The following is a 21878-nucleotide window of genomic DNA, read 5'->3' as shown; positions in this document are numbered from 1 at the left end:
AAATTTCCCCCAAAAATACGACTTATTTTTATAAACAGTGCGACTTATATGTTTTTTTCCTTCTTTATTATTCATTTTCGGCCGGTGCGACTTACAGTATACTCTGAAAAATACGGTATACTATAAAACTTACAAACGTTGCTTGGAGTGATGAATGAAGAATCCTTTCGAGCAGAACCGGGATGGACGGTTATACTTCCGGTTCAAGGCGCGAAACAGGATGTACATTTTCAACCCGTGGCAATGAGCAAACTCGTCCAAAAGATGGCGCCATAGCACAAACAACAACACACCTTTTCAGTGTCTCTGTCGGTGTAATATGACAACTGTTTGTTCGTATACAAAACATTATGGCCCTTAGCGAAGAAAAATCCATGAATTGGCCGCACCGTTTCATAAGCCGCAGGGTACAAAGCGTAGGGAAAAAAGTACCGACTTATAGTCGGGATAATACGGGATAAGTCAGAAAAGACACATAAAATGTATCTTAGGTTTCATTTAAATTCAACTGTGCTCCTGTTAGACTGGAGAAGTAGTTACTTTGTTTTTGGATCATCACATTTAAAGTAAGTCACATTCATTCTAAATTAAGGAGGCCAAGCGGCCAAGTAGTTGTAAAAAAAGCAACTTAATTGTAAAATCCCTGTGATTATTTTTAGGATTAAGAAATTAGTTTCATGCCTTTATTTATAGAGCATTGCATAAGTTGGTTTGGCAATTGTAATAGTTCTGTCACAAATTTCCCCTCAAACTTATTTTATCTGTAGTTTATTATTAAAACCAGAATGTAGGAGTACTCTATGTTTAATGGACTATATGCATTGTTTTTCTCTTGTGTTTTTTGCTCAGGATTTCCTACTGAACCATGTGGATAAGGAGGTGTACAACCCGTTATTTGTCAACTTCTCAGCCCAGACGACAGCTGCCCAGACTCAAAATATTATAATGTCCAAGCTAGATAAGCGGCGAAAAGGAGTCTTTGGTCCTCCAATGGGGCAGAAAATGGTAAAAAATTATCTTTCAAAGCTGTCATTTATAGTTGTAGTTAGAGATGTCCGATAATATCGGACTGCCGATATTATCGGCCGATAAATGCTTTAAAAGGTAATATCGGAAATTATCAGTTTAATTTTTTTAATTAATTAATTAATTTATTTATTTATTTATTTTTTGGGGGGTTTGTCCAGCATCTCAGGCAAATCATACAGTTGATGTAGATGCCCATATCGGCTGTTCAGATTGAGCCCAGTTTTTAATTTCCTGTTATACAGTATGCCAGGCAGTCTTGCACTAAAGGAGGACTATGTTATTGTTTACTTTATTTCTGTAGTATACTCTGGACTGAAGCTGTGTGCCTTCATTGTTTTTGTAGCTGTTGTTTTGAGGCATGTTTAAAAAAAAGAAAAAATAATGCACTTTGTGAAAGTCAAAGTATAGTACTTCCCATAGTTGTAGTGGGTATCAGGATTATCTCAGGGAGAGCATGTCCCAAATTGCAAGCTGCTGTTTTGAGGCATGTTAAAAAAAAAGAATGCACTTTGTGACTTCAATAATAAATATGGCAGTGCCATGTTGGCATTTTTTTCCATAACTTGAGTTGATTTATTTTGGAAAACCTTGTTACATAGTTTTCAGCGGGGCATCACAACAAAATTAGACATAATAATGTGTTAATTCCACGACTGTATATATCGGTATCGGTTGATATCGGAATCGGTAATTAAGAGTTGGGCAATATCGGAATATCGGATATTGGCAAAAAAAAGCCATTATCGGACATCTCTAGTTGTAGACAGAACAATTGTGACAAATTGAGATTTTCTTTTACTATTAAAAAAGGTGACTGCTACCTTGTGGCAGGACAAGAATTTGTGAAAAAAATGTGTGCCTCATATATTAAGCAAACTATTGTTCTTTATTAGGTAATATTTGTGGATGATGTGAATATGCCGGCAAGGGAGGTGTATGGTGCTCAACCCCCTGTGGAGCTGCTGCGCCAGTGGCTGGATCACTGGAACTGGTACGACTTGAAGGACTGTACCATGATTAAACTGGTGGATATTCAGGTCATGTGTGCTATGGGGCCACCTGGTGAGTAGTAAATGCTATCCTAAAGTTGACACTTAAGGTTTAAGAACAGTCTTTGTTGCTATAATGCAGGAGGTATTAAAATGTTTAATACATTGCAGGTAGTCAGTTTAAATGTGTAGTTTTTCTTCACTGTTTTGTATAGCTCCTTTTGCAGAGACCAATTGATTTATGTAAACATTAGTGCAAACAGCATCAATTTAAGTTTTCATTGCTGCTTTAATGTGACTGGTTGGCTGGCCCAATGTTATTCAGCTCAGTAAAACCTTATATTTTTCATATATTTGTGCATTTCTGCAGTGGTTGAGGGGACTACAAAAACATGATGCATGTGCAAAATTACAGTTTTATCTTGTGTTGTCCAACTTATTCCTTAGGTGGAGGACGAAACCCGGTCACACCGCGATACCTGCGCCACTTCAACATGCTTACCATTAATGATTTTGATGAGAAGACCATGTTTACGATATTTTCCAGGATTGTAGACTGGCACTTTACCATACGGTAATGCATACTTACACAACAATATCAAATAATAAAAGTTACAGAACATTTTCATTCGATCACTGAGTGCGGTGCACAACCACCACAAACCACCATCTGAACCGCGATGTGTGAACGTCGCTTAAGTAGCTGTGACTACTTTTATAGTAAGTGATACGATCATGTTACCACATGTAATTGATTGATTGATTGAAACTTTTATTAGTAGATTGCACAGTTCAGTACATATTCCGTACAATTGACCACTAAATGGTAAAACCCGAATAAGTTTTTCAACTTGTTTAAGTATACAATATATACTATAATCATAATACAGTCATCACACAAGTTAATCATCAGAGTATATACATTGAATTATTTACATTATTTAATGTATATACTCTGATGATGTAACCATAACAAACATCTCCGGCACAGCAGGCATGGCACCTGTAAAGCTCAACTCTACGGATGTTAAAATTTGCCAAATGTTTAACCATTGACGTAAAAACATTTGGAATTGGCAAAGACTAAGGACGAAAAGTGTCCATTCATAGAAGTGAGGTGCAAGCAGCCTGGTGAGAAGTTTATTCCAGTGCATTTATTAAATGTAGACCAAACAAAACCGAGTAGTGTGCAGAAAATTGTAAAAAAGATATATATATACATACATATGTATATATATATATATGTGTATGTATGTATGTATATATATATATATATATATATATATATATATATATATATATATATGTGTGTATGTATGTATATATATATATATATATATATATATATCAACCCCCCTCCGCCTTTCCTTCCATTGGAGAGAGTAAAGTTAAGTACCCGGAGCTACCCCGCTTTTGTTGGGAGGATGCTCCTGAATGGGGAATGCGGGCCCCGCAGGAGGTGCCGCCGGAAGACCAGAGCACAACAAGTCGCAAACTATGCAATCTGCGCCATGTTTATCGTGCTATGTTTATTATTAGGTGCAAAAAGTCGCAAAAGTCCTAATATCTTAAAAGGAGTGTGATCTGACCATCAACCTCGCAGTTGAATCGTTGGGCATTGAGACCTCCCTTCTCCTTCCATCGGAGGCCCTGGTGGGACTCGTCTGAAATTTGAACGACATGTACCTAGACCCCAGTAGCTGTGCTCTTAAAGGGGAACTGCATTTTTTAGGGGGGGTTGGGGGGGAATTTGGTTCACAATACCTATGAGAGACAAGAAGAGAAAATATGTTTTTTTTTTGCATTCTTACTTATAAAAATGGGCTCGTCCTAATGAGAGCAATCCATTCTGCCTCTAAATCACTTTAAAAGTGCTTTCAAAAACCACCAACGATACTTCAGTTACGTTCCGTAACCTTTATAAAATCCAAGCTGTATCGATATTGTTATTCTAAGAGCGAACACTGAGGAACTCTTTTTCTAGTGTACTAAAACATCGGCGTGCTACGGTATTAGCCGGTGAGGGATAAGCTAGCTTCTATGTCAGCACCCGAATTGTGTTTGAGTTTGGAATGCACAACACAATGCGATAGGACCAACGTTCCCTCTAAGGTGCGCGCCTGCGCAATTGCACACTGCTCAAGCGTCCTCTGCGCACAGCAAATATATGCCGCGCACCAAATCAAATCCCATCTGAATTCTAAACAAAATAAACACATTTATTCTGTGTAATTCTGCAATGCAACTCTGAGTGACAGTGACAACAAGCGGCCCTAACGGTGTTCGTCAACACCATTCAATTAAACACCGTTCAATTATTGTAACGTCTATCGAGATGCTTCGAGGACAGGAATTACTGTATATTGATCACTTTTTTGAGCAAAACTGTTTACATTCGGCCATAACCACACCAAAAACATGAGTAAAAAACTTCTATCTCGAAAAACTAGTCATTTTCTGCCGTACAAACCAGGCCAAAACCAACTTGTCATCTGTCACCAACACGCATAGCACAAGCCACTGGTGCGTTTATGGCCACACAAAAAGTCGGACAACTCAAACACCACACAAAGTTACACTATGACTCCTCAGTCATACGTGTGCTTATTCTACTGTCATTTATTATTAATGTTAATTTATTGATATTAATCATGGAATGCTGTTACTAGAGAAAGTTGCAGGAATGCACACTTCATCCTATGCTTACATTTCATTGTGCAACATGAGGATGTTTAAGGGCAACTAAATGTGATCTCTGAAAGGGGTACAAATGATTTGCAAAGCAGGACCCCACCCAGACATATTGTACAATACTAATTATTAGCTTATGAAAAACAAGATTTCTTTTATTTTCATTACAAGTGGGCCAAATGACTAATTTTACAAAATAATCTCATGAAAATGACTCCTCTCATTTGAGTGTTGTTATAAAAGATTGGTTTGAGACAAGTGTGCTGCTGGTATTGCCACGTGTGATGTTGCTCACATGTGCTCCGCTGAATGCTCAGGGTGTTTTTGTGTTTGCTCAGACACATGAACAATTAGAGGGAACATTGGATAGGACACCAATCTAACTGACTGAAAAACATGAACAATCATATTAAAGGATCTGTATTAGCCCACAATTTCATGTTTTGTTTGTACACAGCTAGCTCGACAGCGAATGTAGCTGTAATAACACTCATGACATGCATCATGTATCATGATCAATACTATAATTACTTACTCGATGGACAGTTGTGCGTTTGGTCCAGCTGGCCGGGGATGTTTTTTTTCCAGTTTATTTTGGGTAAGCACTCTATTTATATTGAAATAGCTTGGCTCCAGCGTCATTAAAGTCACGCTGACTTCACTATCTCGGCTTCCGTCTGCTCCAAGGTTTCACTCTTTCTTTGTGCTCACTTCTAGAAGCATATATTCATTCTCTGTATAATCAGGTTAAAAAAGATAAGGTTGTAAATACTCATTTGTCCAAAAATGATCATCTTTGTTATCTGTTACCAAGTCTACCATGATTAGAAAACACTCGCGTTTGTATCTGGAAGAAGGAACACGCATTTGTTGCCGAAAGTCGGAAGTGCGCTGCTATGGAAACGGAAATAAATGTGGTGAGGAAATTAGTTTCTGTAATGCATTAAATGACTATAATCCGTTAAATATAATACTTATTACATATTGTTATGAACGTGTCTGTTACTATATTATATATATACTTGCAGTGTGTATATAACATGTTCCTGGACGGTTTTAAAGTTGTTTTGGTAGAGCTTTGAAGGCTACAACGTTGATTCCAATTAGCCGCATCTTCCAAGCGTTTTTTTTAATCATCTATAAAATCTTTAAAAAAAAGACGTGCGTTCTTGTCTTTTATAATGATTGTGAAAATAAAAAAATAAAAAAACTTGCACTTCCTTTTTAAAAGCTCTGCTCTCAATCATTACTGAAATACCTCAGCCAAAGGCAGTCTGAGAAATCAGTGTTGTAATCCTCCCTGATAATAATAATAATAAAAAATAATAATAAAAAAAAACACTTTCCCTTCCCCTTTAAAAGCTCTGCTCTCAATCATTACTGAAATACCTAAGCCAAAGACATCCATCCATCCATTTTCTACCGCTTATTCCCTTTGGGGTCGCGGGGGGCGCTGGAGCCTATCTCAGCTACAATCGGGCGAAAGGCGGGATACACTCTGGACAAGTCGCCACCTCATCGCAGGGCCAACACAGATAGACAGACAACATTCACACTCACATTCACACACTAGGGCCAATTTAGTGTTGCCAATCAACCTATCCCCAGGTGCATGTCTTTGGAGGTGAGAGGAAGACAGTCCGGGAAATTAAACATGTATTGTAATCCTCACTGATAAGGGTTTTTTTTTTCATGAAGACAAAGTTCATGCTAATCAAACATTGGTTTTTAACAACTTGAACATTTCCTGTCACCATTTGATCATTGAAATTAGACAATAATTCCACAATTTGTCCTGCAGGTTTACTTTCCCAAAGCCATTTGCGACTCTGACGGCTCAGATTGTTAATGGGACCATGTCTGTGTATAAGGAAGCCACCAAAAATCTCCTACCCACCCCTCAAAAGTCCCATTACTTATTCAACCTTCGTGACATCTCCCGGGTCATCCAGGGCATCTGCCTGTCACGTCCAGAAACCGCAGAGGAACTGAACGTGGTCAAACGACTCTGGGTGCATGAGGTAGAGTTTTACAAAAATGTATAAGTAAAAAATACTTGGTAAATATCTCTCTCTCTTACCTTTGTTGCCATGTTGTCCCTCAGGTCTTGAGGGTATACTATGACCGTCTTGTCCAAGACTCAGACCGGTCCTGGCTTGTGAGCTATTTGCATGAGGTCTTTAAAGACCACATGAAGGCAGACTTTAATGAGGTGTTCAAGATTCTAGACCAGGACCAGGATGGCAAGGTCACCGAAGATGACCTACGGAGCCTGATGTTCTGCGATTTCCACGACCCCAAGGGTGACGACCGCAGCTACCGGGAGGTGCTAGAGCTAGACCAGCTGCGACAAGTGGTGGAGTCACACCTGGACGAGTATAACACCATCAGCAAAACACCAATGAATCTGGTGCTCTTCCGCTTTGCAATTGAGCACGTGTCCCGCATTTCCCGCATCCTCAAGCAGCCAAGTGGACACGCCTTATTGGTAGGTGTGGGAGGAAGCGGGCGTCAGTCCCTAACTCGGTTGGCCGCCCACATGGCCGAGGCAGAGCTTTTCCAAGTGGAGATCTCCAAGACCTACGGGATGACGGAATGGCATGATGACCTGAAACTGATCATGACCAGGTCCACGTCCGGCGAAGCTCACGGTGTATTCCTCTTTACGGACACTCAAATCAAAATGGAGTCATTCCTGGAAGACATTGGGAACGTGCTTAACACCGGTGAGGTAAGTGTCAGGTGATTTTATAAATTGGCTTGCTTAATGCGGTGTTTTTCAACCACTGTGCACTAGTGTGCCGTGAGATACAGTCTGGTGTGCCGTGGGAGATTATGTAATTTCACCTATTTGGGTTAAAAATATTTTTTGCAAACCAGTAATTATAGTCGGCAAAAGATGTGTTGTTGTTGAGTGTCGGTGCTGTCTAGAGCTCGGCAGAGTAACCGTGTAATACTCTTCCGTATCAGTAGGTGGCAGCAGGTAGCTAATTGCTTTGTAGATGTCGGAAACAGCGGGAGGCAGTGTGCAGGTAAAAAAGGTGTCTAATGCTTAAACCAAAAATAAACAAAAGGTGAGTACCCCTAAGAAAAGGCATTGAAGCTTAGGGAAGGCTATGAAGGACAAAACTAAAACTGAACTGGCTACAAAGTAAACAAAAACGGAATGCTGGACGACAGCAAAGACTTACTGTGGAGCAAAGGCGGCGTCCACAATGTACAGCCGAACATGACATGACAATCAACAATGTCCCCACAAAGAAGGATAAAAACAACTGAAATATTCTTGATTGCTAAAACAAAGTAGATGCGGGAAATATCGCTCTTAAAGGAAGACATGAAACTGCTACAGGAAAATACCAAAAAAGAGAAAAAGCCACTAAAATAGGAGCACAAGACAAGAACTAAAACACTACACACAGGAACACAGCAAAGAACTCAAAATAAGTCACTGAGTGATGTGACAGGTGGTGACAGTACACCTACTTTGAGAAAAGAGCTACATTGATGCATGGTTGGTTATGGTTTAAAGTCATATCCAACAATTGCGACAACGACTTTTTACTGTCAACTGAGTTTTGTTTTTTAATGATTTCTGCTGGTGGTGTGCCTACGTATTTTTTCAACCCAAAAAATGTGCCTTGTCTCAAAAAAGGTTGAAAAACACTGGTTTAATGAATGTGTGGAGATTAAGGGTGGAATGTTGAGTGTTGCAAAACATTATGTACAGGACATACAGTAGGAAGGGGATTCATATGGACCTATTCGTCACGGTTTATCTGACACATGAAACTTGACGACTTGGTGGGTGTACTATCCACTTTAGCCGCCGGATGGCAGTAGAGTGTTGAATATCTTAAAATGTGTCAGTTTTGTGGCAATTCCAACTTTGACAACAGTGTCGATTGCTATGTAGAGTGGCGCTTTCTATCAATTTTCAGCAGACTGCACTGCAAAATGATCTCTCATGCGAGATCCACCTTCCTTACTGTATGTTTTAAGATTCATTTTGACCTATAAAATCTTTAAATAGTGGTAGCACACACCAACATTTAACACAGCAAAACATGCAGAGGTCAAGGAAGAGTCCATTTTAGGTAAACAAGGTAATAATATTGTAAAATACATGCTATTACATGGATAAAGTTGTGTGTTTACAATCTTTTTTTTTTACTCTGATGACACTATGGCAGGGGTATCTAACCAGCTGATTTAAGTAACTCAACAAGGTGTTAAATAATATTTGCTTAAACTCTCAGTATTTTATAACTGTTCAATTAAGACACATTTAGTCAAGAATTACCACAAAATCGCAGTAAGACAATGACCGCTCTGTTTGAGTGTGGATCTGCTTCCTTGATAAAGCATTGTTTAAGTGTAGCCCGACATATTTACAAAACACAAAATCATTTTTTTATTCAAAGTAGCTTCAATAGTGTATAAAACAAACTGCACTAAAATGCATACTGGAATACAACATGCTGATAAACAATATTTATAGTGTTGATATTTTAATACAAAATGTGAGTTGTTAATCCTCTGTCATAACAAGCTTATTTCTTTTGTATGGGGGCGAAATAAGCTATAAAGGTAAACGTTACAAAAATTAGTAGCTCTCCGACATTTTTATTTTGTAAAAGTAGCTCATCGAAGAAAAAACGTTGGAGATCCCTGGACTACAGAGTATTAAAGAAAATATACACCCCTCGCTCCCAGAGTTACAAATCATCATTTGCCATGAACCATAAACTAATGAACACATAAACTACCAAACACACATATGTTGTGCATCAAAATCCCTTTTTGTTAATAATTCAACAATGACGGAAGTCTGGCCTTAAAGGCATACTTGCCAACCCTCCCGAATTTTCCGGGAGACTCCCGAAATTCAGCGCCTCTCCCGAAAACCTCCCGGGACAAATATTCTCCCGAAAATCTCCCGATTTTCAGCCGGAGCTGGAGGCCACGCCCCCTCCAGCTCCATGCGGACCTAAGTGAGGACAGCCTTTTTTTTATGACAGGAGGACAACAGGGTGACAAGAACTAAATCATCCAGACTAGAGATAAATTGTATTATTATGTTTATCTTACCTAAAAATAAATATATTTATTAATTAAAAAACTATATTTTGCTGAAAACATCAAAATTATTTGTATTTTTATTTGTATTTTTTCTGACTCCTTATTACATCCAGCCATAGAATTATACATCAAAATAAACATATTGGAAATAATACATTTTAAATGATCATAATAATTCATTTAAAATGACCATATTTAATTATTAAAATAATTGCTTGTTTATCAACAACTTTAGCATTTTATTCATTACATTTTGAAGCTCTCAGAAGCCAAGTTATGTTACATTCCTTAAGATTTATTTATGCAAGTTTGAAGTATTAATTATCTAAACACAGTTTTGTTTGCATATTTTCAGGATGTAGATTTTATATATATATATATATATATATATATATATATATATATATATATATATATATATATATATATATATATATATATATATATTATATATATATATGAAATACTTGACTTGGTGAATTCTAGCTGTAAATATACTCCTCCCCTCTTAACCCCAACCACGCCCCCGCCCCACCCCTGACCACGCACCCCACCCCCCACCCCCCACCTCCCGAAATCGGAGGTCTCAAGGTTGGCAAGTATGCTTAAAGGGGAACTGCAGTTTTTTTAAATTATGCTTATTATCTATGTGAGACAAGAGCACATATATGTATTTCTCATTTTTATGCATTCTAAATCAAAAATAAATGCTAGCATTTAGTGACTAACAATGCAGCTAATGGGTATTAGTTCTACAAAGCCCTCTAAAAAGCATCCAAAAACCTCTATCAATGTTTTATTTACATACTGTAAGTATATATGTGATGTCGTAACAGGCACATTCATAATAACATATAATATTTATATATGTTGGTCATTTTAAGCATTTTGTTTCCGGTGCATCACAACGTTTGCTATTTTCTTCAACAATAACAACTATTACTAATCATGGCAGACTTCATGAGAGACAACAGCGACTACTTTGGGACAAATGACGATCCAGAATTTATACTTTTGAGCCTTGATACTGTATTTGGAGGATGAGCTACACATTTTAGAAGCTGAGTAATAAGCAGAACCAGCTCTAGTGAAACACTAAGCATCATGTAGCAGTATTGTTAGTGCTAAACAAGAAGTCCAAACTACAAATCACTTACCTTACAATGTCTGCTCTCAGTGGGATGCTGACTGATGGGATGTGTATATCTTTCAGCACGAGACTTGTGTTCCTCGTTTAGATAATGAATTCATCTTAATCCTCACTCTGTGCGCAAAGAAGCATATTGTCGCGTCTTCATAGCGATGTCGTTGGGGTCTAAATTTTTTAATCAAATTCTCGGTTTATGGCCACAACCTTCTACTGTCAAGGTGCGAGGCATACTTTCTAAACTAGCACAGACTTTTACCAACTCAGCAGCAGCAGTTCAGCATGTCAATATAGTTGCATAAGCCAGTTAGCGCTTTGTGATCACGGCGCTGCTTAAAGCAGTTCCTCTGCATTAACTCTTCCAATAACAATATCGCTAATACTTGGTTAATACGCAGGTCACGGCATGTAAATAGAGTATTGTTGGCATTTCTTTGGATGTGTTTAGAGGGCTTTACAGGCGGAAAAGATGACTATCATTGGCTACATTGTTAGCCACATTTTGCTAGATTTTTTTGCGATATAAAATCAGTGATGGGACTAACGCGTTAAAAAGTAACGCCGTTACTTTCGGCGGTAAATAGCAATCTAACTCGTTATTTTTTATATTCAGTAACTCAGTTACGGTTACTACATGATGAGTTACTGCGTTATTTTACGTTATTTTTTATGTAGTATCGGCTAGAAACTGAGAAGATCTGAGTGTGTTTTATTGGAGCGCTGCGGAAGAGGCGACACGGAAGAGGCGCGCCGCGCGCTGTCTGTGTGTACGTGTGTGTGTGGGAGGGGGCTTGTCCGTGTTTACTAACAAGACATGGCGAAGCCCGAAGCCAAGTTTCTTAACATGGAGATATTCTCACTGCTTTTCTTTTCTCGACCACAAAGAAAATAACATTTTAGTTAAATGTAAGTTGTGTCTTGGATCAAAGATCCTATCCTAGCAATTCAAATCTGCTGAAACAGCTACAAAAGCAACATGCTTCGACAAAGCTAGTAAAGAGAGACACACTTCACCTCCTAAGCAACAGCGGCTGGATTTTAACGAGGCACTGCGCACTGAAGGTACACACACTCTGTCAATTCTCTTACATACTGTTGCTCTTTCATTCTAGACTTCTAGAGTGTTTGATTATCACATCACTCTAAATGTATAGAATATAAAGTTCACAAACATAAAGAGGGATGCTAGTGGGCCAGGCCAATCTTTCCTTATCTCTAAACTAAAACTGGGGAAATGTGTAGAGTGTTCTGGGCTTCAGACATGCTTTTATTTCAGAATTCCTTGAGAGAGAAAAACGCCTGGTTAGGCTTTGTGTATGTAGTGTGTGCCTTCCTTGGTTTACAGCTATGTTGTTATTATGCTGTTTGTTACTTATGTATGTTATGTTGCAGCTATTTAAAATAGTGTTGTCAATTTGTTCTGGCCTGAAACAAATTGGTCCTTTGAAACATATCTTTGTCTTTTGTGTGTTGTATGTAGACCACATTGCTTAGCAGAGTTCAGTGATGCAAATGCATTTCAAGTTGATCAACAGATTGTATTATTCTCCAGTGCAATAACAGTACTGAAATGAAGGCTAAAAGGGCATTAAAGGGGGCCTTAAAAAAAAAAAAAAATATATATATATATGTAAGTAACTAAATAGTTTCTTTTCATAGTAACAAATTACTTTTTGGTGTAACTGAGTTAGTAACTGATTTACTTTTGAAATAAAGTAACAAGTAACTGTAACTAGTTACTGGTTTTCAGTAACTAACCCAACACTGTTTATAATACACAAAAAAGACAAAGACGTGTGTTCTTGTCTTGCATCAGGATTGTGAAATTCCAACAAACATGCAGTTCCCCTTAAACTGAGCAACGTTGTTACTGCAGATATCCTTACTGTACTCATGTGTGATTAAAACCATGTTTTACACCATTACACAAATCAATTACTTCTGTTTTGTTTGTTTTTTAGGTGCCTAACCTCTTTGCAGTTGACGAGAAACAAGAAGTGATTGAAAAGATGCGAGTGTTGGACCGTCAACGTGAGCGTGATAAGCAGACAGATGGCAGCAACTTGGCTCTCTTCAACATGTTTGTTGAGCGCTGTCGTTCACAGATGCACGTAGTGTTGGCCATGAGTCCCATCGGTGATGCTTTTAGGAACCGCTTGAGGCGGTTCCCTGCTCTCATCAACTGTTGTACCATTAACTGGTTCCAGGTGTGTACTGACAGGTATACAATGTGTAAGACGATGGGAACCTTTACATTTTTCTCCACGGGTGAGAATGAGGAAAACAATAATTCTAGAAATGCAGGTACTGATAACTTCCTGTTTCTTGAGTTCAATTACAGATAACTTCTGTGGATCAATTATCTTACAAATGTAGATTTGACTAGTTTGTGCACACCGATAGGTAAGAAAGACTCAAAGAATTTGACTGGGGAGCTTCTTTCACTATAGAAGCGCAGGCGTCTTCCTGGGCTTTCAAAACACAGTCATAGCAATGATGGCATTTAAAGGCCTACTGAAACCCACTACTACCGACCACACAGTCTGATAGTTTGTATATCAATGGTGAAATCTTAACATTGCAACGCATGCCAATACGGCCGGGTTAGCTTACTAATAGAGATGCGCGGATAGGCAATTATTTCATCATCACAAAAGTCGTCAACCATCCGCCATCCACCCGATCTAACATTTAATCAAACCGCATCCGCCCGCACCCGCCCGTTGTTATATATCTAATATAGACGATGCAAGGCATTAGTGAGGTTATAAAGCTTTTGCCTGTTAAAGAAAGGAGACTGATCCAATGCAGCAGAGACATTCGCGTGCCGCGCTGTCACGGCCCAGACGCACACCAGTTCGCAATCATCTGGGAGCCGCGCTGAGCGCACCTCCAAGCGCGTGGAGGTACGATGTCCCTCGCACCCGCAGCGGCTCCCCCCGGGCTCGCGCCCGAGGCTTCAGCGCGCACCGCGGCGGCCATCCTACTCGTCGCGGCAGGTAAGCTGCGCGGGCGGAGCGCGCGGAGTGACCCCTGTTACGAGCCCCCGGCCACGGGGGTGGCGGGCAGGTAAGCTGCTTACCTGCTGCGCGTGACGCCGGCCGCGGCGAAGGCGGACGAGGCGGGGTTTCGGTGCGGTGGGCGCGGTGGTGACCCTGGACGTGCATCGGGCCCTTCTCGCGGATCACCTCAGCTACGGCTCCCGGTGGGGCCCTCTCGGGGGAAGGGGCCTCGGTCCCGGACCCCGGCGAGGCGTCCCTTCTCCGCTCCGTAAAAGTGTCCATCTCTTTTTTTTTTCTTCTTCTGTTGTGGCATATGCTGCAGGTGCCTGCTCGTTTTTCGTATGTGGGTAACAACATTTAACTATGTATATATATTTCCGAATTGGTTTAACTGCCACCCGCCTGAATCTATTTAAAATCTAATTTTTTTTTATTTCAACCGCCCGACCCGACCCGCGGATAAAATCGAATTTTTTTTTATTTCAACCGCCCGAACCGCGGATAATCCGCGGACTGCGCGGTTGTGTCCGCAAACCGCGCATCTCTACTTACTAAAGTGCAATTTTAAATTTTGCGCGAAATATCCTGCTGAAAACGTCTCGGTATGATGACGCCTGCGCGTGACGTCACGGATTGTAGAGGACATTTTGGGACAGCATGGTGGCCAGCTATTAAGTCGTCTGTTTTCATCGCAAAATTCCACAGTATTCTGGACATCTGTGTTGGTGAATCTTTTGCAATTTGTTCAATGAACAATGGAGACAGCAAAGAAGAAAGCTGTAGGTGGGAAGCGGTGTATTGCGGCAGGTGTTGTGCTGGATAACGCACCCCCGCCGTAGAATGCACCCCTTGACTGGTGTGCCGGATAACACAGCCGGTGTTTCATTGTTTACATTCCCGGAAGATGACAGTCAAGCTTTACCATTGGCCTGTGGAGAACTGGGACAACAGAGACTCTTACCAGGAGGACTTTGAGTTGGATATGCAGACGCGGTACCGTGAGTACGCATGCAGTTGCGGCTTCCAAACATTTGATCGCTTGCCCGTACGTGCGCGCCGCTATGTGCATGTCACATACGTAACTTTGGGGACTTTGGGGAAATATATGTGCTGTATGAACTTTGGGGAGGTGAACGGTACTTTGGGCTGTGGGATTGAGTGTGTTGTGCAGGTGTTTGAGTTGTATTGGCGGGTTATATGGACGGGAGGTGTTTGTTATGCGGGATTAATTTGTGGCATATTAAATATAAGCCTGGTTGTGTTGTGGCTAATAGAGTATATATATGTCTTGTGTTTATTTACTGTTTTAGTCATTCCCAGCTGAATATCAGGTCCCACCCGCCTCTCACAGCATCTTCCCTATCTGAATCGCTCCCACTGCCCTCTAGTCCTTCACTCTCATTTTCCTCATCCACAAATTATTCATCCTCGCTCAAATTAATGGGGAAATTGTCGCTTTCTCGGTCCGAATCGTTCTCGCTGCTGGTGGCCATGATTGTAAACAATGTGCAGATGTGAGGAGCTCCACAACCTGTGACGTCACGCTATTCGTCTGCTACTTCCGGTACAGGCAAGGCTTTTTTATCAGCGACCAAAAGTTGCGAACTTTATCGTCGATGTTCTCTACTAAATCCTTTCAGCAAAAATATGGCAATATCGCGAAATGATCAAGTATGACACATAGAATGGACCTGCTATCCCCGTTTAAATAAGAAAATCGCATTTCAGTAGGCCTTTAAGGTGGCTGATAAAGTGTGATGTGTTAAACCTCGATGTATTTTACCTTCTCGGGGAATGTTTGCAGAACATTTAGTGCAAATAGCATGCAAATTGTGCTATTTGTGAAAAAGGCCCCACACGATCGACGCCATGTTTGTTTACAATGAGCTAAGGGGGAGTTTAGACTTGGACTTAAAACTTTATTGATCCACAAGGGAAACGTCTACAACAAGGCTTGTAGGAGAAAAGGAGCGCTTCATTTGGTCACCCTAACCCACCTACAACACAGTATGGGCAATCTTGCTTCATTAGAGCATTTTTTAAAATTATTTTAAATAGGGATGTCTGATAATATCGGACTGCCGATATTATCGGCCGATAAATGCTTTAAAATGTAATATCGGAAATGATCGGTATCGGTTTCAAAAAGTACAATTTATGACTTTTTTTAAACGCTGCTGTGTACACGGACGTAGGGAGAAGTACAGAGCGCCAATAAACATTGAAGGCACTGCCTTTGCGCGCCAGGCCAATAACATAATATCTACGGCTTTTCACACACACAAATGAATGCAGCATACTTGGTCAACAGCCATACAGGTCACACTGAGGGTGGCCGTATAAACAACTTTAACACTGTTACAAATATGCGCCACACTGTGAACCCACACCAAACAAGAATGACAAACACATTTCGGGAGAACACCCGCACCGTAACACAACAGAACAAATACCCAGAAACCCTTGCAGCACGAACCCTTCCGGGACGCTACAATATACACCCCCTGCTACTCCCCCTCCCCCCTCCACCTCAACCCCGCCCACCTCAACCTCCTCATGCTCTCTCAGGGAGAGCATGTCCCAAATTCCAAGCTGCTGTTTTGAGGCCTGTTAAAAAAAATAATGCACTTTGTGACTTTAATAATAAATATGGCAGTGCCATGTTGGCATTTTTTTTCCATAACTTGAGTTGATTTATTTTGGAAAACCTTGTTACATTGTTTAATGCATCCAGCGGGGCATCACAACAAAATTAGGCATAATAATGTGTTAATTCCACGACTGTATATATCGGTATCGGTTGATATCGGAATCGGTAATTAAGAGTTGGACAATATCGGAATATCGGATATCGGCAAAAAAGCCATTATCGGACATCTCTAATTTTAATTGGTTAAAAGGCTATGTTTTTATTTTATTAGATTTATCGGTGTGATGATGGCCCAATAATTATTGTACAATCCTAGACGTTTTTTTTTTTATTTATAAATTTGTAGTTATTGTTGCTCTCATATTTCAAGTCCAGTGTAACGATAATATGTTGCATATAGTGCAGGATACTTTCAAAAGATTGCCAGTTACTGTCATTTTAAAGTAGTTATGCAACATTAACTTTAAATGTACAGATGGTCTATCAAACATGTGTCCTCTGATTCATGTGACAGACGTGTACTGGCTCAGGGGTGGTGAACCTTCCACTTGTGTGTAATGAATAACATATACACGCACTTCAGTGACATTTCAACACGTGTCAGACTCAATCTGGACCGCTACATCATTTAAAGTGACGTGCCACTTAATTTAAACATGACCCGTTCCATAATTTTAATGTGGCACGCAACAAACTTCTAATGTCGCTCGCCACGTCATTTTATGTATGTATTTTATGTATCATTTAACGTGGTCCGCCGTGTCATTTATGTGGACAGCCACATCTTTTTAATGTCGCCCGGCTGCCACATCATGTTTATTACTTTCTAGCGAAATGTATTTGTTCTTTCAGTTTTGACAGACACATGTTGCGCATGCAATTGCATATGTTTTACACTTTATAAGAATCTGATAAACACTTAAAATATCTGCTTGTCATCTTTACTCCCGATTTTAAATAAGTTATTCATTAATTTCTAAAAAAAAATATAATCAAAAACAGTTGCCTTTGCAAATTGTGTGACAAGGCTATTATATGTTTGTATTAATTTATATTCACTGTTCCATGTGGTTTTCTGAGGGGAAGACATAATTGCAACGGAGTCCTCAATAAAAATTAGTTTGTCACTAGAGATGTCCGATAATGGCTTTTTTGCCGATATTCCGATATTGTCCAATTCTTAATTACCGATACCGATATATACAGTTGTGAAATTAACACATTATTATGCCTAATTTTGTTGTGATGCCCCGCTGGATGCATTAAACAATGTAACAAGGTTTTCCAAAATAAGAGAACAACGTCAACTCAAGTTATGAAAAACAATGCCAACATGGCACTGCCATATTTATTATTGAAATCACAAAGTGCATTATTTTTTTTAACATGCCTCAAAACAGCAGCTTGGATTTTGGGACAGCATTAGGAGGTTGATGGTGGGCGGGGTTGAGGTGGGTGCGGGGGGTTTAGGGGGTAGCGGGGGGGGGGGGGGGGGTGTATATTGTAGCGTCCCGGAAGAGTTAGTGCTGCAAGGGTTTCTGGGTATTTGTTCTGTTGTGTTTATGTTGTGTTACGGTGCGGATGTTCTCCCGACATGTGTTTGTCATTCTTGTTTGGTGTGGGTTCACAGTGTGGCGCATATTTGTAACAGTGTTAAAGTTGTTTATACGGCCACCCTCAGTGTTACCTGTATGGTTGTTGATCAAGTATGCATTGCATTCACTTGTGAGTGTGTCCAAAGCCGTAGATAATGTGTGAATGGGCCTGCACGCAAAGGGTTTATTGGCGCTCTGTACTTCATTCTACGTTCGTGTACACAGCGGCGTTTTTAAAAAGTCATACATTTTCCTTTTTGAAACAGATACCGATAATTTTGAAACCGATACCGATAATTTTGAAGCCGATACCGATAATTTCCAATATTACATTTTAAAGCATTTATCGGCCGATAATATCGGTAGCCCGATATTATCGGACATTCCTATTTGTCAGCCCTGCGTTACATTCAATCAGTGCTGCCTCTTCAGTGATAAATAACGATCATTTCCAATCATGTTAATTCAGCCGAGCAGGAAGGCAGGAATTAGCTGAAACAATATGTGCCAACGGAATTTGATTTTGAAGTTTGCCAGTAAAAGGTGTTCTCTCATAACCCCACCCCAATGCCATACATCACTGTTTTCATGAAAAAAAGTACTAACTGTCTGACTGTTGTTTTCTTGTCAGTCCTGGCCTGAAGATGCTTTACAGGCAGTGGCCTTTCGCTTTTTGGAGGACGTGGAGATGACAGACGAGCACCGAGAAGGCTGCATTGGCATGTGCAAGACCTTCCACACCTCAACTATCAACCTGTCGGCTCGCTTTATGAACGAGTTGCAACGCCACAACTATGTTACCCCAACCTCATACTTGGAACTTATCTCCACCTTCAAAGCTTTGCTGAACGGAAAACGAGCGTAAGATTGCAATACACGAGCATCACATATTATGGATTTAGTCTTAATCAGCATCAGAGTCAACTACCTTTTGAAAAAAATATTGAATCCTTCAAATATACAATTTGTGTTCCTCAACATTATGATTTTATTTTTGTTTTGCATAAGAGACAAGCGGTAGAAAATGGATGGATGCCCAAAACAAGCCACAGTTTTATTTGGAAGTACAGCGCAATCTCGATTTACGGACTTAATTGGTTCTTGAACGGGTATCGTAAATCGAAAAGTTTGTATAGTGATGCAAATTTCTCCATAAGAAAGAATGTAAATGGGAAGTGAAGTGAATTATATTTATATAGCGCTTTTCTCTAGTGACTCAAAGCACTTTACATTGTGAAACCCAATATCTAAGTTACATTTTTAAACCAGTGTGGGTGGCACTGGGAGCAGGTGGGTAAAGAGTCTTGCCCAAGGACACAACGGCAGTGACTAGGTTGGCAGAAGTAGGGATTGAACCTGGAACCCTCAAGTTGCCACTCTACCAACCGAGCTATACCGCCCCATCCGAATAAAAGGCTCCAGCCTTGACAAAAGTCCCTATTTTAAAGTTAAAGTACCAATGACACTAGGTATGGTGACATTTGTCCTCTGCGTTTGACCCATCCCCTTGTTCACCCCCTGGGAGGTGAGGGGAGCAGTGGACAGCAGCAGTGCCGCGCCTGGGAATCATTTTTGGTTATATAAACCCCAATTCCAACCCTTGATGCTGAGTGCCAAACAGGGAGGTAATGGGTCCCATTTTTATAGTCTTTGGTATGACTCGGCCGGGGTTTGAACTCACAACCTACCGATCTCAGGGCGGACACTCTAACCACTAGGCCACTGAGTAGCACTATTTTGGTGAATGTTTTGGTCCTGCACACACACAGAAGTCATATAGGTGCCCTCACAAACGATCAGAAATTACAAAAACCTTAACTTTCACAGCCATATTGCTACAATAATAAAACATTTAAAAAGTTCAATCCACCCACATCAACGCTGGCAAAAGAGCTGAAGAGAAAGCAGCAGACAGACAATAGGTAGTGTCTTTTCCTCCACTCTGAAATAAGTCTGCACCGGCATCTTTGGTCTCATCACAATTAAAACTTGCTGTGGTACGAAACCCGATTCGTCAATTCTTCCATACTCGTGAGCGCCATCAATGTATTTTCTCGCAAATAGTCTTTTTTTAAATTTTTCATTAACTCCACGGCGATTCGCTCCTTCTTTTCACACTAGTCTGTTGAATTTTTGGGACTCATCTGAAGTTAGCAAAATGGACCAAACTTGTCAAACGGCGAAAAAAAAACCAGCAAATGCACACACGCTGTCGCACTGAGAAGTGACTAGTATTGTGTACTGGGCAGCTAGTGACGTGGAGGGCACCGCCTCCACAATCAAGCTGCGCGCTGTTTTTTGCTTGCAGGCACGACACCCAATGAAGTTTTCGTACACAAAGACATGGTTCACACAAAGAGGCATATTTGGCTCGATCTAAAAGTTTATCTGAAAAGTTTTCAAATAGAGGGGTTTGTAGATCGAGGTTCCATACTATGAGACTGAAACAAAATGTATTTTCTCATAATTTTTTCCAAGTTTAAAGGCCTACTGAAATGCGATTTTCTTATTTAAACGGGGATAGCAGGTCCATTCTATGTGTCATACTTGATAATTTCGCGATATTGCCATATTTTTGCTGAAAGGATTTAGTAGAGAACATCAACAATAAAGTTCGCAACTTTTGGTCGCTGATAAAAAAGCCTTGCCTGTACCGGAAGTAGCAGACGAGTAGCGTGACGTCACAGGTTGTGGAGCTCCTCACATCTGCACATTGTTTACAATCATGGCCACCAGCAGCGAGAGCGATTCGGGCCGAGAAAGCGACAATTTCCCCATTAATTTGAGCGAGGATGAAAGATTTGTGGATGAGGAAAGTGAGAGTGAAGGACTAGAGGGCAGTGGGAGCGATTCAGATAGGGAAGATGCTGTGAGAGGCGGGTGGGACCTGATATTCAGCTGGGAATGACTTAAACAGTAAATAAACACAAGACATATATATACTCTATTAGCCACAACACAACCAGGCTTATATTTAATATGCCACAAATTAATCCCGCATAACAAACACCTTCCCCCTCCCGTCCATATAACCCGCCAATACAACTCAAACACCTGCACAACACACTCAATCCCACAGCCCAAAGTACCGTTCACCTCCCCAAAGTTCGTACAGCCCATATATTTCCCCAAAGTCCCCAAAGTTACGTACGTGACATGCACATAGCGGCACGCACGTACGGGCAAGCGATCAAATGTTTGGAAGCCGCAGCTGCATGCGTACTCACGGTACCGTGTCTGGGCATCCAACTCAAAGTCCTCCTGGTAAGAGTCTCTGTTGTCCCAGTTCTCCACAGGCCAATGGTAAAGCTTGACTGTCATCTTCCGGGAATGTAAACAATGAAACCCCGGCTGTGTTTGTGTTGCTGCAGTCGACCGCAATACACCGCTTCCCACCTACAGCTTTCTTCTTTGCTGTCTCCATTGTCCATTTGTTGAACAAATTGCAAAACATTCACCAACACAGATGTCCAGAATACTGTGGAATTTTGCGATGAAAACAGACGACTTAATAGCTGGCCACCATGCTGTCCCAAAATGTCCTCTAAAATCCGTGACGTCACGCGCTGACGTCATCATACCGAGACGTTTTCAGCAGGATATTTCGCGCAAAATTTAAAATTGCACTTGAGTAAGCTAACCCGGCCGTATTGGCATGTGTTGCAATGTTAAGATTTCATCATTGAGATATAA

At 40.5% G+C, this 21878-nt stretch overlaps 1 protein-coding gene across 1 annotated transcript in view; it reads left to right on the top strand.

Moving 5' to 3' along the window:
• dnah7 (dynein, axonemal, heavy chain 7) overlaps positions 1 to 21878 on the top strand; it is a 213001-nt gene that overhangs the window by 100792 nt on the left and 90331 nt on the right. The window contains exons 37-43 of the mRNA XM_061926536.1: positions 850 to 1005; positions 1923 to 2091; positions 2466 to 2592; positions 6511 to 6730; positions 6814 to 7440; positions 12900 to 13145; positions 18817 to 19046. Of these exons, the coding sequence (XP_061782520.1) occupies positions 850 to 1005; positions 1923 to 2091; positions 2466 to 2592; positions 6511 to 6730; positions 6814 to 7440; positions 12900 to 13145; positions 18817 to 19046 (1775 nt within the window). The remainder of the gene's footprint in view (positions 1 to 849; positions 1006 to 1922; positions 2092 to 2465; positions 2593 to 6510; positions 6731 to 6813; positions 7441 to 12899; positions 13146 to 18816; positions 19047 to 21878) is intronic.

This window comes from Nerophis lumbriciformis, linkage group LG31, assembly GCF_033978685.3.
Source record: "Nerophis lumbriciformis linkage group LG31, RoL_Nlum_v2.1, whole genome shotgun sequence".
Lineage (NCBI taxonomy): Eukaryota > Metazoa > Chordata > Actinopteri > Syngnathiformes > Syngnathidae > Nerophis > Nerophis lumbriciformis.
Note: the sequence above shows the minus strand (reverse complement) of the source record. Positions and strands in the feature narration are given on the sequence as shown.